Source organism: Heptranchias perlo, chromosome 29 (assembly GCF_035084215.1).
Source record: "Heptranchias perlo isolate sHepPer1 chromosome 29, sHepPer1.hap1, whole genome shotgun sequence".
In the NCBI taxonomy this organism is placed as follows: Eukaryota; Metazoa; Chordata; class Chondrichthyes; order Hexanchiformes; family Hexanchidae; genus Heptranchias; species Heptranchias perlo.
In genome coordinates, this window is record NC_090353.1 from 18,168,899 (window position 1) to 18,185,770 (window position 16,872).

Consider the following 16,872-nt stretch of genomic DNA (forward strand, 5'->3'; position numbering starts at 1 on the left):
GTGCAAACAGCCCTTCATTCCATTGGAAGGAGCAACTCATTTCCCATCGGCCTAAATGCGGTGCAACTCACTGCATTTTGGGGCCTTCACCTTTCGCACCTCCGCCGCAAAGCCTGGACACCAAGCAGTAAACCCTGACACACACGTATGCACAAACAAGAACACTTATAGTAACACACACTCACATATATACACGCGCACAGTGACGCACACTCACTAAAGGGGCAGTGTCACTGTGCAAAATGATTAGCTCTGGTCTAGATGACCGGGGGCTGGAGCAGGATCTGAGTAGATTAGTGAGACGGGGTTTAGTCCAAATTTAGATTTCAGATTCCAGTGATTGGATTAAATAGCAAGTGACTATTTAAAACAGGTGTCTGTTTATTGAGTGGGTCAGGGATCTGTTTCCAGCTGTATCTGGTTACCTGTCACTTATACCTGCTGAGCACACCCCAGCATCTGCAGTTAATGGACTGGGCCTCGCTTGGCTGCCCTGTAATGCTGCCCAATGGCTTTGTTTGGGAATCTCATACTTGGTAAAAGTCTTCATTCTGCAGCAACCCTTGCAATAAAAGCCAGAGTATGGAAAGGTGTGTCAGCTGCCAAATATCTGTCAGCAGTTTCTCAGAAAGCTGTAAGGGAGGGGCAACTGAGATTTATAAAAGGAAAGGTTAATGTGTCTGAGTGATTCTTAAGTGTTCTCGGTAAATGAGAGCGAGAGAGAAGGAACCACGTTGCAATGTAAGTGAAAAATTTTATGTTACTTAATAAAAATAAAAAAAGTTCTCACAATTGTGAGTAATGTGCCAGTGATTTAATAGGCAACTGTTCAAAGGTTCTATGCTTCACTCCCTTTTAATGTGGCATGTTCCATTCCCTGTAAGTGTGACATACACCGTTCCCTGTGAGTGTGGATTATTCCACTTTATGAATGAGATATCATTCATTGTAAGTGTGGCTTATTTCAGTCCCCGTGAGTGTGGCATATTCCACTCCATGAGCGCGAGCTATTCCGCTCCCTGCGAGCGAGAGATTCTCCGCTCCCTGCGAGCGAGAGATTCTCCGCTCCCTGCGAGCGAGAGATTCTCCGCTCCCTGCGAGCGAGAGATTCTCCGCTCCCTGCGAGCCAGAGATTCTCCGCTCCCTGCGAGCCAGAGATTCTCCGCTCCCTGCGAGCGAGAGATTCTCCGCTCCCTGCGAGCGAGAGATTCTCCGCTCCCTGCGAGCGAGAGATTCTCCGCTCCCTGCGAGCGAGAGATTCTCCGCTCCCTGCGAGCGAGAGATTCTCCGCTCCCTGCGAGCGAGAGATTCTCCGCTCCCTGCGAGCGAGAGATTCTCCGCTCCCTGCGAGCGAGAGATTCTCCGCTCCCTGCGAGCGAGAGATTCTCCGCTCCCTGCGAGCGAGAGATTCTCCGCTCCCTGCGAGCGAGAGATTCTCCGCTCCCTGCGAGCGAGAGATTCTCCGCTCCCTGCGAGCGCGACCTATTCCGCTCCCTGCGAGCGCGACCTATTCCGCTCCCTGCGAGCGCGAGCTATTCCGCTCCCTGCGAGCGCGAGCTATTCCGCTCCCTGCGAGCGCGACCTATTCCGCTCCCTGCGAGCGCGAGCTATTCCGCTCCCTGCGAGCGCGAGATTCTCCGCTCCCTGCGAGCGCGAGCTATTCCGCTCCCTGCGAGCGCGAGATTCTCCGCTCCCTGCGAGCGCGAGCTATTCCGCTCCCTGCGAGCGCGAGCTATTCCGCTCCCTGCGAGCGAGAGATTCTCCGCTCCCTGCGAGCGAGAGATTCTCCGCTCCCTGCGAGCGAGAGATTCTCCGCTCCCTGCGAGCGAGAGATTCTCCGCTCCCTGCGAGCGAGAGATTCTCCGCTCCCTGCGAGCGAGAGATTCTCCGCTCCCTGCGAGCGCGAGATTCTCCGCTCCCTGCGAGCGCGAGCTATTCCGCTCCCTGCGAGCGCGAGCTATTCCGCTCCCTGCGAGCGAGAGATTCTCCGCTCCCTGTGAGCGCGACCTATTCCGCTCCCTGTGAGCGGGAGATTCTCTGCTCCCTGTGACCTATTCCGCTCCCTGTGAGCGCGACCTATTCCGCTCCGTGTGAGCGAGAGATTCCCCGCTCCCTGTGAGCGAGAGATTCCCCGCTCCCTGTGAGCGTGACCTATTCCGCTCCCTGTGAGCGAGAGATTCTCTGCTCCCTGTGAGCGGGAGATTCTCTGCTCCCTGTGAGATATTCTGCTCCCTGTGAGTGTAATATTTTCCATGCTCTGAGTGTGACATACTCTGCTCCTTATGAATGTGATGTATTACACACTCTGTGAGTGTGACATATTCCGCTCCCTGTGAGTGTGACATTCTCATGCTCCCTATGAGTGTGACGTAGTCTGCTCCCTGTGAGTGTGACATACGCCGCTCTGCACCCTCTGAGAAACTCTGATGATTTAATATTCCTATTAATATTTTTGAATCAAAATAAACATTTTTAACTCCGATCTATAAAGAACTACCAGCTGATTCACAGCACTATGTTGTGTAAACTCTGAGCTCTGCCGATAGTGAACAAAGCAGCACCCTCGGCACAGTCTGTGTGCAAGGCAATGCTTCGAGAGTGCCGCACCCAGTCACCTTTGAACAGTCAGCTCTATGGATATCTCAGCTGAGGAGCGGGAGATCAAAGTTGGAATTCAGCTCCTCACTCCCGTCCCCTGCACGAGGGGCTGTGCCTGAACTTGGATTGCAGAGCATGGAGTGTTGATACTGATAGGATCGATAGGTTGTGATAGTGTCACTGGGTACCACAAACTATTCCAGCATAGAGTGAGAGAACAACCCCCCCACCACACAGTGACCATAGGGTCTTAGTAATGCTGCTGGGAGATGCAGTCACCTTCTCACAGTAAAGGAAGGAAATGAGGGGTAAGCGTTGACTGGGCAATTGCAGAGAACCAACAGGTTTCCTCTCCACCCTGTCTGCAGGGCTATGATGCGTGCCACAGGACAAAGAGGAAATAGAGAGGAGATAATAGTGGATCGATGCAGAGAGTCAGGGAGTGATTCTGTCTGTTAACAGAAAGTGAGAGTTGTCTTTCTCCATCTAGTTGCTGGTTGCTGTGGATTCACACGTAGGGGCAGAATGAGGTTCCAGCTACTCACCCTAGTCCTGATGGCGACCTTCTTCTACCTGAGCGCTTCTCAAGGTGAGCGCACACGTGTTAACTACTACTCAGAGAGGATTCCCTCTTCAATGGTGCATATGGACTTGCAAAAGACGTTTGATAAAGTGCCGCATGGTAGGCTTGTCATCAAGATTGCGGCCCATGGAAAAAAGGGGGCAGTAGCAACATGGATACAGAATTAGCTAAGTGACAGGAAACAGAGAGTAGTGGTGAACGGTTGTTTTTTGGACTGGAGGGAGGTGTACAGTGGTGTTCCCCAGGGGTCGGTGCTGGGACCACTGCTTTTCTTAATATATATCAATGACTTGGACTTGGGTGTACAAGGCACAATTTCAAAATTTGCAGATGACACAAAACTTGGAAGTGTAGTGAACAGTGAGGAGGATAGTGATAGACTTCAAGAGGATATAGACAGGCTGGTGGTATGGGCGGATACGTGGCAGATGAAATTTAACTCAGAAAATTACAAAGTGATACATTTTGGTAGGAAGAACGAGGAGAGGCAATATAAACTAGAGGGCACAATTCTAAAAGGGGTACAGGAATAGAGAGATCTGGGGGTATATGTACACAAATCGTTGAAGTTGGCAGGGCAGGTTGAGAAAGTGGTTAAAAAAGCATACGGGATTCTGGGCTGTTTAAATAGAGGCATAGAGTAAAAGGTATGGAGGTTATGATGACCTTTATAAAACACTGGTTTGGCCACAACTGGAGTATTGTGTCCAGTTCTGGGCACTGCACTTTAGGAAAGATGTGAAGGCCTTAGGGAGGGTGCAGAAGAGATTTACTAGAATGATTTCAGGGATGAGGGACTTTAGTTACGTGGATAGACTGTAGAAGCTTGGTTGTTCTCCTTGGAACAGAAAAGGTTGCGAGGAGATTTGATAGAGGTATTCAAAATCATGAAGGGTCTAGACAGAGTAGATAGAGAAACTGTTCCCATTGGCAGAAGGGTCAAGAATCATAGATTTAAGGTGATTGGCAAAAGAACCAAAGGTAACATGAGGAAAAACTTTTTTACACAGCGAGTGTTTAGGATCGGAATGCACTGCCCGAGGGGGTGGGGGAGGCAGATTCAATCATGGCCTTCAAAAGGGAACTGGATAAGTACTCGAAAGGAAAAAATTTGCAGGGCCGCAGGGATAGGGCAGAGAAATCCAATTCAGCCAATTACCGCCCCATCAGTATACACTCAATCATCAGCAAAGTGCTGGACAGTGTCGTCAACAGTGCTTTCAAGCGACACTTACTCACCAATAACCATGCTCGGTTTGGGTTCCGCCAGGACCACTCGGCTCCAGACCTCATTACAGCCTTGGTCCAAACATGGACAAAAGAGCTGAATTCCAGAGGTGAGGCGAGAGTGACTGCCCTTGACATCAAGGCAGCATTTGACCGAGTGTGGCACCAAGGAGCCCCAGTAAAATTGAAGTCAATGGGAATCAGGGGAAAAACTCTCCAATGGCTGGTGTCATACCGAGCACAAAGGAAGATGGTAGTGGTTGTTGGAGGCCAATCATCTCAGCCCCAGGACATTCCTGCAGGAGTTCCTCAGGGCAGTGTCCGAGGCCCAACCATCTTCAGCTGCTTCATCAATGACCTTCCCTCCATCATAAGGTCAGAAAAGAGTATGTTCGCTGATGATTGCACAGTGTTCAGTTCCATTTGCAACCCCTCAGCTATTGAAGCAGTCCGTGTCCGCATGCAGCAAGACCTGGACAACATCCAGGCTTGGGCTGATAAGTGGCAAGTAACATTCGCGCCAGACAGCTGCCAGGCAATGAACATCTCCAACAAGAGAGAGTCTAACCACCACCTCTTGACATTTAACGGCATTACCATCGCCGAATCCCTCACCATCAACATCCTGGGGGTCACCATTGACCAGAAACTTAATTGGACCAGCCACATAAATACTGTGGCTACAAGAGCAGGTCATAGGCTGACTATTCTGTGGTGAGTGACTCACCTCATGACTCCCCAAAGCCTTTCCATCATCTACAAGGCACAAGTCAGGAGAGTGATGGAATACTCTCCACTTGCCTGGATGAGTGCAGCTCCAACAACACTCGAGAAGCTCAACACCATCCAGGACAAAACAGCCCGCTTGATTGGCACCCCATCCACCACCCTAAACATTCACTCCCTTTACCACTGGCGCACTCTGGCTGCAGTGTGTACCATCTACAGATGCACTGCAGCAACTCGCCAAGGCTTCTTCGACAGTACCTCCAAAACCCGCGACCTCTGGTATCTATAAGGACAAGGGCAGCAGGCACAATGGAACAACACCATCAGCATATTCCCCTCCAAGTCACGCACCATCCCGACTTGGAAATTTATCACCGTTCCTTCATCGTCGCTGGGTCAAAATCCTGGAACTCCCTACCTAATAGCACTGTGGGAGAACCTTCACCACACGGACTGCAGTGTTTCAAGAAGGCGGCTCACCACCACCTTCTCAAGGGCAATTAGGGATGGGCAATAAATGCTGGCCTTGCCAGCGACGCCCACATCCCATGAACGAATAAAAAAAAATGGGACTAGCTGGATTGCTCTTGCATAGAGCCGGCGCGGACTCGGTGGGCCGAATGGCTTCCTTCCGTGCTGCAACCTTTCTTTGATTCTATGATTCTAATAGAAACACGAGAAGGGCATAGATTTTACACTTGTGATGTGGGGAAGTTAGCAACTGTTGTGTGTCCACAGCATATACTGTGCATGTGAGGCTGAGGTTTCCTGCTTGGACCATTGAAAAGCCTGTCAGTGGACTGAAGGGATTCATTGAATATTGCAGTTAAGGGCAGTGGTCGGGAGTCTGCTATTTCATCCACCTGTAACAGCGGAGAAGTGGGTAGATTTCTTTTCTTTGCTGCATCTGGGGAATGCTGCGTTCCCTGGCGCAGTGAAGAAGAAATGGGGGTGCAGACAGGTGTCTGCAGCACTGCGCTGCCCCAGGATTCCTTGGGGCTCCCTCCAAGGGCAGTATCGGGCCTGCACTTGCCCAGCATTGGCAGGCAAATGGGGCAAGAGGAGGCGTCTCCACCCCTTCGGCTTCATTTTCCTCTTCGTCCGTCTCTGGTGTCTCCAACCAGAGGTGTACCCCAAAAAGCTGGCAGTGGGGCTTGTGCCGGGACCTGCGGAGGTCTCGGGAACACCCCGAAGATCAACGGTTACTATAGGTCGGTAAATTCTTCTTCCCTCCTTCCAACTACGACCAGCTAACTCAGCACCGACGCAAACGTTTGTTTAAAATCAGTCGATCAAGTGCTACCCGACGCGGACCCAACAGCAGAAAATCAGCTTCTGTTTCATCACTTTGTTTGCTGCCAGTCTGAAGCAACCGTGAGACAGAACCACCTGTGACAAAAAAAATAGGATCTTCAGGCCTTGGGGCTTCGTGGCTGCTGTTCTCCAGCAACAGCCAGCAGGCCCTGTTGCTGGTGAGGCATGAGTGCACCTGTAGGGCTCTCATACCTGCTCCCGGGGGGTAGGCTATGCCTGCCTGGCACCTAGCAGGGGGGCCTAGATTGGCCCTAATATGTCCCCTGCCATCTGTTCACATTATAGTGCTGATATTGATAGAGGTTAAGGAGACCTTAAATTTACGCTTAGATCCAAATGGCTTGATGTTGAAGTTCCTTTTTTTAAAAATCACTTTAGTTCCGATTTTCTGCTCTTCCCACCCAAAGGCACTGACTTATTTGTGCTGTGATACAGTTCCGTTCGCCATTCCTCACAATTCCTTTTGTGTGAGCCTAGTCAGTTAGTGTGGGCAGGCTATTTAACCAAATAAAACATCACAGCCTAGGCAAGTTTGAGCTTGTCCTCATCTGACATCCACACAGGAGCACCTTCCAGCGAGGATTGATTAAGACCCAAACACCTGGCTGATTTTTCTCCTCCCTAGCCCAGCAGCACTGAAGGCCGCTTGTAGCTCCCCAACTGTTGCTTCAACAACTGACCAACTAACTCGGCACTGACACAAACGTTTGTTTAAAAATCAGTCAATCAAGTGCCACCTGACACAACAGCAAAGGGACCACTTCCTCCGCGACACCCTGGTCCACTCTTCCATCACCCCCAACACCCACTCTCCTCCCCACGGCACCTTCCCATGTGAGCGCAGGAGATGCAACACCTGCCCCTTCACCTCCTCCCTTCCCACTGTCCAGGCTCCCAAACACTCCTTCCAGATAAAACAGCTGTTTACTTGTACTTCTTTCAATTTGTTATATTGCAACCGCTGCATAATGCGGTCTCCTCTACATCGGGGAGACCAAACACAGACTGGGTGATCGCTTTGCTGAACACCTCCGCTCTGTCCGCAATCGTGACCCTGACCTGCCGTCGCTTGCCATTCTAATTCCCCTTCCCACTCCCTCTCTGACCCTCTCTGTCCTCGGCCTCTTACACTGTTCCAATGAAGCTCAACGTAAGCTCGAGGAACAGCACCTCATCTTTCGTTTAGGCACTTTACAAGCTTCCGGACTCAACATTGATTTCAATAACTTCAGATCATAACCACTGCTCCCATTTTTTCGGTCAGCTAGTGCTGGTAATGGTTCTGCTGCTGCCATTTACAGCTAATTCTGATCAATCTTTTGTCTCGTAACCTGTCCCACTACCACCCTCCTTGCCTTGCATCATCATCCCTTTTGTCCTTTAATCACATGTGCCCCCTACCCTATCACAGACCTTCCCATTTGTTCTTTCCTCCCCCCATCTCCCTCAGCCACCCCCCCACCCCCCCCCCCGCTTTCCCTGACTCTACTTGCTCAAAAACTTTAACTCTTTTAACATCTTCTGATGAAAGGTCTTCGACCTGAAACGTTAACTCTGTTTCTTTCGCCACAGATGCTGCCTCACTTGCTGAGCTTCTCCAGCATTTTCTGCTTTTATTATAACAGAAAATCACTGTTTCACCACTTTGTTTACTGCCAGTCCGAAGCGGCCGTGAGACAGAACCACGTGTGGTGAAAAAAAATAGGATGTTTGTCTTGCAGGCTGAAATCTCTGACTATTGGTTTAAAAACAATAGTAGCAGTTTCAAAATGGAAGTCTGGCTGTGAGAAAGGGCAGATTAAAGAATTAGTTAAGATAAAGGTTTATTTGGGCGTAACCTGAATTGTATTGTATACTGTTTAGGGTTTGAGCAGGTGCAGGGCTCTTAGATTTTAGATCCCATACAATGTAGGATTTTAAAAAAACAATTTAAATCTCCCACTTTGCCTAGTGTCATCAATCACTCTGCAATCAATTGCACTAGATAAGATGACCTTCTAAAGGTTAAATTCCCCCGCTTCATTATCTTTGCAACCCTGAACTCCCAGTGTTGCTATGGTGCAAATGATTGGAGGTACACCACAGTACGTATTCCTGTCATTTGCTTCTCAGTCTGCTCACCCACCTTTGGACAGGTGTACTGTGTGCTCAATGTCGCCTCTGGTGGGGAAGTGGCATTACTGCAGATCTGCCCTTGTGTGTATTCAACATCTCATTGGCATTCCACTGGATTGTCTTCCTGTTATTGTGAGTTGATGTTGTAAATGTCGAAGTGATTGTCCCTTTGATCTTAATTGATTGACAGCACTATTTTCAAAGGAATGAAAAGATATGAAAATTTATCAGCAGTAGACCACTTTGTAACTGTTGATCTTATTTATTTGCAATTAAAAATAATTCATAAACAAAAATAATGCAGGCAAAGTATTAAGTAATCCAGTACGTGTATAAGAGAACTGGAAACGGTCCCCACAATGCTAATATATCCTTCTCAATTCTTTTATTTGTTTCTGGGATATGGGCAATGCTGGCATGGCAACATTTATTGCCCATCACTAGTTGCCCTGGGGGCTTTTAGAGTCAACCATGAAGTGTGGGACTGGAGCCACAGGTAAGCCAGACTGGGTTTGGGTAGCAGGCTCCCTTCCTGAAGAACATTAGTGAACCTGTCGGAATCCGGCAGCTTTTGTGACTATTCTTTTCTGGTGCCAGCCCACATATTACCAATGCTAGACTTTCCATGGTTAAAATTGAACATTACATGAGAACAATTATATTACTTGAGACCCACCATATGATCACCATTGTTAAAGTTCAACTTGTTCAATATGCAGGAGCTGATACTTTTCCACCTACCTATGTGCAACTCACTGCGATAGTGGGGAGTTTAACTACAAACCACCACTGCCTGTTGATAAACAACTTCAAGCTGCCTATTATTCTGCATTGATTGAAAAACGCTTGTGTTTTGCATGATCATGAGTATTTCAGGTCCTGATGAAAGCTATCCATCACAATGAATACAGCATCTGTGCCCATAAACATAGTGCTGAGCAGACTCACGCCCCCCCCCCCGCCCCCATTAACCCAGAGCAAGCATGGGACCAGTGGGGTGAGTGTCAGGCTGGCACTAGCTAACCGATGGGAGGCCCACGTAATTTTAACTCCCAGGCCTCATTTAAATAAGTTGCACCCAACTCTCGCCTGTATCAGGCATCAATGATGTGACGTTGACAGGTGAGAGCGGGTGAGCATGGCAGAAGCCCACTGCCGGAGACCTGCGGGATCATCCTCCCAGCAAAGATAAGTCTAGAGGGGGTGGGGGGTGGTGCTCGCAAGAATCCTGGGACAGGGGAAGACCCAGGATTTCTTGTGAGGGCTAGAGGAGCATTCCTGTTACTTTTGGTCCACGTATGCCCTCCCAGGTGGACATAAAAGATCCCATGGCACTATTTTGAAGAACAAGGGAGTTATCCCCGGTGTCCTGGCCAATATTTATCCCTCAACCAACATCATTAAAACAGATTATCTGGTCATTATCAAATTGCTGTTTGTGGGAGCTTGCTGTGCGCAAATTGGCTGCCTTGTTTCCTACATTACAACAGTGACTACACTTCAAAAATACTTCATTGGCTGTAAAGCGCTTTGGGACGTCATGAGGACGTGAAAAGCGCTATATAAATGCAAGTCTGTCTTCTTTCTTTCTCAAGTTGCCTTACCTTTGCCACCCTCTCGTGGGCCTTCTGATCCTCGGCGCCGAGTTTCCCTGGAAGGCTACCACGGACCTTGCCACTGCCGGTTAAAATGTCGTCGGGGTCTGAATGACTTCATCAGTTTTAAAACTATTTCTCACTGATTTCAATTTACATCCTGAGGTCCAGCTTTTCCCAACTTTCTTGAGTCAGCTGATCTCAGCCAGTGTCTTTGGCAGAGACTTTGCAAACAGCTTCAGTGTCGCTGCTTTAGAAAAGTGTGGGGGGGGGGAAACAACAGAAGGGTCCTGCCTGGATGGCTACCCAGTCAGCCCTGCTAGGAAATGTCACAAAAAGCACAGGATCGGGCTCAAATGTGATGTTCCCCATGGTTGAACGACCTGCTGACATTGACTGCCCAGGTTCATACATGAAGGATAGCCAGAGAGCTGCCAGCAACCATGAAACCTCTCCCACCACACATCACCATCTTCAGGAGAGAGGGAGGGGCTGTAAAATTAGGAGGAAAAATACGGGGAAGTAAACAAAAATTATAAGAAGCAGTACCCTCTCACAATCATGTTAAACAGGACTACATAAAAACCACATTGCTGTGTTGCCATTGGGAAAGGACAGTGTTGGAGCCTCAAGCTGACCCAAGAGTCGGAAGCTATTGATCTTACTTGACCAGATTATGTCTTTTCTTTCCCAAAAGGCTCGTATGAAGACTGCTGCTTGTCGTATTTCCGTGTAAAACACCCTAAGAATATCCAGAAATACATCCTTAGTTATCGAGTGCAGAACACAGGTGGAGGCTGCAACTTACCTGCGATAGTGTAAGTACAAGTCTACAGTTATATACAAGATAGTGCTCCAGCCCCCGCTTATTTACACCAGGACAGTGCCTCACTCCCAACACACTTACACAAGGATAGTGCTCCACTCCCTGCACACTTATGCCAGGATAGTGTCCCACTCCAAGCACACTTACACCAGGATAGTGCCTCACTCCCAACGCACTTACACTAGGAAGGTGCCCCAGCCCCTGCTTATTCACACCAGGACAGTGCCCCACTCCAAGCACACTTACACCAGGATAGTGCCTCACACCCTGCACACTTGCACCAGGATAATGCCCCACTCCCAGCACACTTACACCAGGATAGTGCCCCACACCCTGCTCATTTACACCAGGATAGTGCCCCACTCCAAGCACATTTACACTAAGATATTGCCCCACTCCACGCTCTTTTACACCAGGATAGTGCCACACACCCAGCACACTTAAAACAGGATAGTGCCCCACTCCCTGCATGCTTACACCATGAAAGTGCCCCAGTCCCCGTGCACTTACACCAAGACATTGCCTCACTCTCTGCATACTTCCACCAGGATAGTGCCCACTCCCCGCAAACTTACACCAGCATAATTTCCAATCCCAGCACACTTACACCAGGATAGTGCCTCAAACTAGTACACTTATACTAGCATAGTGCCCCAGCCCCGTACACTTACACCAGGAAAGTGCCACAAACCCATTACACTTACACGAATATTCACCAACATTATTTTCCTAAACTTGTGTGAGTACGCTTTGCTTTAAGAACACAATATTGCAAGTACTGCAACTCTTTCGCCAAATCTTTTCTGCGGAAAAACAGTCAAAAAATCCGGAAACATGATAAGACCCAAGGCAGAGTATAGCTCCTGTGTCAGACTGTAGCCACTTGTCTCACACCATAGTCCATGTCAGACTGCCTCCTTCCATGTCAGACTGTGCCCCCACTGTGTGTCAGACTGTGCCCCCCCCCACTGTGTGTCAGACTGTGCCCCCCCCCACTGTGTGTCAGACTGTACCCCCTTGAGTCAGACTGTATCGCTGTGTCAGACTGTATCCCTGTATCAGACTGTGCCCCCTTGTCAGACGGGGCCCCCTGTGTCAGACTGTGACTCCTTTGTGTCAGACTATGCTCCGCCCCCCCCCTTCCGTGTCAGACTGACACCACTTGTGTCAGACTGTGTCCCCTGTGTAAGACTGTGCCTCCTATATCAGACTGTGCCCCCCCCCCGCCTTGTGTCAGACTGTGGCTCCCCCCAGTCCCGACCCCGTCAGACAGTAATTCTATGCTACAATATGTCATGGTGTTGATCTTATCAATCTTTCCCCATTTCTGTAGCCTTACATTGAATCGTGTGACCATTTGTGTGAACCCGAATGAGACGTGGGTCAAAAACTACATTAATTCATTGAAAATGAAAAAAAATAAAAAAGAAAGGACAAGAAGATGCCTGGGCCATTCCGCATCCTGCAGAAGGCGGCGGAAGGTAAGTGATAACAGGCACGGGAGACGGGCCAAATCTCGAAAGATGTTAATCCAGTTCACGCACAATGTCAGACTCACTGACTCCTCCTGCCCAGCACCCTGTGTTACCGACTGTATCTCGAGTGGTGTTAATCCAACTCACACGCACTGTCGGACTCACTAACCACTTTTATATTGTTCTTCTTTGAAGTTGCAGTCTCTGAATCCAGTGCCCGTAGCCTGGCAGTAGACCTGTAGACTCAGGACCTGCTGCCAGTCTATGGAAACCAGCTCAAACAGCTTAAATGGCGGGAGGTGGCTCACGGACTTGGCGTCCTGGAATCCAACGTAAAAGACCAAAAGGCCCTAGTAACTCTCCCAGGTGATCTCCCAGTGCAAATCCACCGGGGGCGGGGTGGGGGGTGGGGGTTGCATCCTGACAAGTGCTGGGAAGCAACTGCTGGTCATCTATGGCACTGATCCTGCTGGAGAATGTGGGGTCAGCCTGGGGTTATATCCTGGCCACATGTCCATGCCACTAAGAGCACGTTTAGGGCACCCACCAGCCCCAACATGCCGGAAAATCCAGCGAATGCTGCTGTGACCCAGCACCATGTGGGAATTGAGCCTCGGTGCTGAGGGACCCGGGCTGTCAAAGAGGGATATTTGACTTCCTTATGGATTTGCTGCTAATGCAATAATCTGGTACCCCATTGTAGCTTATTATCAAAATGAAAACTGATAGTGAGTATCAATTTTGACTGTTCTATCCATATGGAGTAGATCCCAGTATGAGTTGCTGCTCCTTCCCCCATTGTGTGCAGATGATGTTACATTAAGCACCTGAAAATCAACTCACCTTGCATTTTTCAGCATTAACTGAGCTGTGAGCAGCACAGAGGAGGGTAACTATCGGATGACCCTCCCCGGTCTAAGGCCGCTCCTTCCCAGCAACTCATCTGTGAATAGAGACAAGCTTTGCTGAAGCGGATTCTACATGGCTGTATTGAGAGCAGTCAACACTTACAACAGCTGAAACATAACGAGAAGCCCCCTGAATGGAGAGGATAATACAAGAGGTGCTGTAGGACACCACAACGCCAGCCATGCTATTGCCATTGAATCATTACATACCTTGATCATCATCATTAAATTGGCAATCCTATCATTATGCTTAACTGCAACCAGCTTCGCTGTGATCTCTTGGCTGTATTCTGAGCAATGTTATTTTCATTTTTGTTAGCTGGTTTACTTATACAGTTCACTCAATATTTACTTAACAATATACTTAACGAATTAATATTTTTGTCAAGTTAGGAAGGTAGCAGACACAAATCCAGATGTCACTGGTATCCAAAGTGAGAAAGAAAGACTTGCATTTTGTCCATAGAAAGGAACATAGGAACAGGAGTAGATCATTCAGCCCCTCATGCCTGTTCCGCCATTCCATCAGATCATGACTGATCTGGTCCAGCAAACAAACTTCATGGAGACAAAATGTTTCACATTTTTATGGGTTGTATTTTGAGTCGTGGAGAAGTCATCTTCCTCATTGTCTGACAGGCTTCCCGAGAGGAACATCTTCTTGACTATAACAGAGACGACAATTACAGACTCAGCCTTCCCCTTTCAGTTTCAACCAGGAGTCAGTCCAGAGTTTGTTGCTGCAGCTTTCAGTGGACTACAGTGTGAGCCAGGGCCCCACCCTGTAGGCAATAAGTGAAATATAATTTTTGGAGTCTTGTCTAGTTTCTGTATCACAATGATTGTTTGATTCTGATTGTTTAACAAAGCTTTATGCAGAGTGTGGCTGCTGAAATAGGCCTGATGATGTACATTGTTGAGATAATTTCTATGCTTCAATAAATTTCTATTGTTTTATCCAAACTCTATCCAATGCTCCATCTTGACTCCATTCATGCCAATCTAGAAAACTTGCAAAAGCTGACAGCCCAGAAAACCTGACAAATCAAAAATGGGCTTGAATACAAAGTTTTTGACATGTCAAAATATTGAAAGTGTAGCAGGACATGGGCTATTGTAATTTCAGCTCTAGCTTTAGCCAACTTTCCATCACTGCTGGCTCTGCCCTGCCTTAGATCACTGCTGGCTCTCCCTAGCCCTACATCACTGCTGCATCTTGCCATTTCCTGCATTGCTGCTGCTTTGCCTCTCCCCAGCCCTGGATTACTGTTTATTCTCATTAGCTCTGCATTACTGTTGCCCCTGTCTAGAGTCTGAATTCTCCCCAGTCTCACATTACTCCCCTATCTGCATTAAAGGATATCTTAAATTTTAAAAATCAGGTCCATTCCTATATCCAACCATTTCCACTATCTGCTTTTTAAGTAGCTGGAAGACAAGAGAGCACATTTTACATTATTGTATATTCATTACACTGGATACCATCCAGTACATCCTGGTCAAAAAACAAATTGCCACTAGCAGGTGCAATCCTGTTGTAATTTCTGGGCCATTAAGTTATGGTACTATGACTCACTGTATGTCTGGGCTTCATTGTGGGTTAGTGACTGAATAGAGGGAGAAAGAACAATAAACAAAGCATAGTGCACTAGCCCTGAGCTGGGAGGAGGCCCCCAAACCCATCCTCTCCATGGCCTTCACCCCCAGAATTTCCGAGTTCCTCTCCTTTTAAAGAGTCAAGGATCATAGCCTAGATTATAATCCCCCATCCCTCAGCATTGGCTGGCATTGGTTATCTCTGGCCTTTTCCTGCAAGCAGGTAGAAAAGGGACATATATTCGAATGAGGAATATGAGAAAAGATGTGTATCACATAGGAATGTAGGAAAGAACGTAGGTACATTGGAACAGGAGTGGCCATTCAGCCCCTCGAGCCTGTCAGATCTAATTCTATTAGATCATGGATGATCTGTATCTTAACTCCATCAACCCGCCTTGGTTCCGTAATCCTTAATACCCTTGCCTACTCTTGAGGGAGAGAGTTCCAGATTTCCACTACCCTTTGTGTAAAGAAGTGCTTTCTGACATCATCCCTGAACAGCCTAGCTCTAATTTTAAGGTGATGCCTCCTTGTTCTGGACTCCACCACCAGAGGAAATAGTTTCTCTCTATCTACTCTAACAAATCCTTTAATCATCTTAAACACCTCAATCAGATCACCCTTTAATCGTCTATATTCAAGGGAATACAAAGCTAGTCTATGCAACCTGTCCTCCTAAATTAACCCTTTTAGCCCCAGTATCATTCTAGTGACTCAGCACTGCACCCCCTCCAAGGCCAATATATCCTTCCTGAGGTACGGTGCCCAGAACTGATGCAGTCACCCAAGTGCTCAGACAAGCAACCAATGTATGTGAGTATGCAAAGTCATGAGGTTGGGAAAGGATAAGGAATAGTGGCACTGTAAGCTAAATGGTATAAATCAACAGACAACACAGGAGGATTTGGTGGTGCCAGTCATAGAAGCCATCAACACAGTGTGCATCAGTAATAAAGTTAGCAAATAAGACCTTGGGCTACGTGGCCAGAAGAGTAGAGCAATAATCTCGGGAAGTGATTTGAACTTTGTACAGAGTGCTGATTCTGCCCCGCCTGGAATGCTGTGTTCAATTCTGGTCAATGTATTATGAGAAAGACATCCAGACATTTGACAGAGTGCAGCAAAGGGCAACTAAATCAATGGCTGGAATTAGAACCTGTGTTATGAGGAAAAGCTGCAGAAACTGGGAAGCGTAGAATCAACACCACCTGCGCTGTTGATTGGCTGCATGCATCAGCAGGGCCCCGATAGTGGTTCACACTTCTTAACGGCAGCCTGCACCTCTTCAAGGGGAGGTGCATTGTGACTGCAAGAAGCGGTGGGAGTCGTTTCAAAACTGAATCTGTTCTGAGATACTTTGAAGAATGGCTGCCCCTGGGAGAGAGCGGCACCAAGGTTCACTGATGATGCACTGGAGGCTTTGGTGCAAGAGGTACCGAGAAGGAGGGGCATCCTGTATCTGCAGGGGGGCAGGAAGCCCTCCAGACATATGCTGAAGAGGCAGTGGGAGGAAGTAGGGGAGGAGGTAAATGCCAGGAGCATAGCTCCAAGAACATGGATGCAGTGCAGGAAGGAGTTCAATGATTTAACACGAGTTGTCAAGGTGCGTGATTCAAGCTTCAAGTGACATATCGTACCAACTGCACCATTAGCATCATCCACTGCTCAATTCACGACACCCCCATCACCCACCTACCAACAATCTCCTTCAGTCAGTACTCAACCATTCAAATCATATGCTTCATCTCACCCTCACATACTTAGCACTATTGCAAGCCTCACACCCATAACTCACACGCACTGGCAGCTATTCAACCATGACATAGAAACATAACATAGAAAATAGGAGCAAGAGTAGGCCATTCGGCCCTTCGGGCCTGCTCTGCCATTCAAAATGATCATG

At 48.2% G+C, this 16,872-nt stretch overlaps 1 protein-coding gene across 1 annotated transcript; it reads left to right on the forward strand.

Annotated features, from left to right (window-relative positions):
- Nucleotides 1–650: 650 nt before the first annotated feature.
- On the forward strand, nt 651–14,328 carry ccl25b (chemokine (C-C motif) ligand 25b). The gene is made up of 5 exons (XM_067968687.1): nt 651–741; nt 3,089–3,187; nt 10,859–10,979; nt 12,321–12,468; nt 13,320–14,328. The coding sequence occupies exons 2-5, from the start codon at nt 3,124–3,126 to the stop codon at nt 13,323–13,325; spliced, it is 339 nt and encodes a 112-aa protein (XP_067824788.1). The 5' UTR covers nt 651–741; nt 3,089–3,123; the 3' UTR covers nt 13,326–14,328.
- Nucleotides 14,329–16,872: the final 2,544 nt, after the last annotated feature.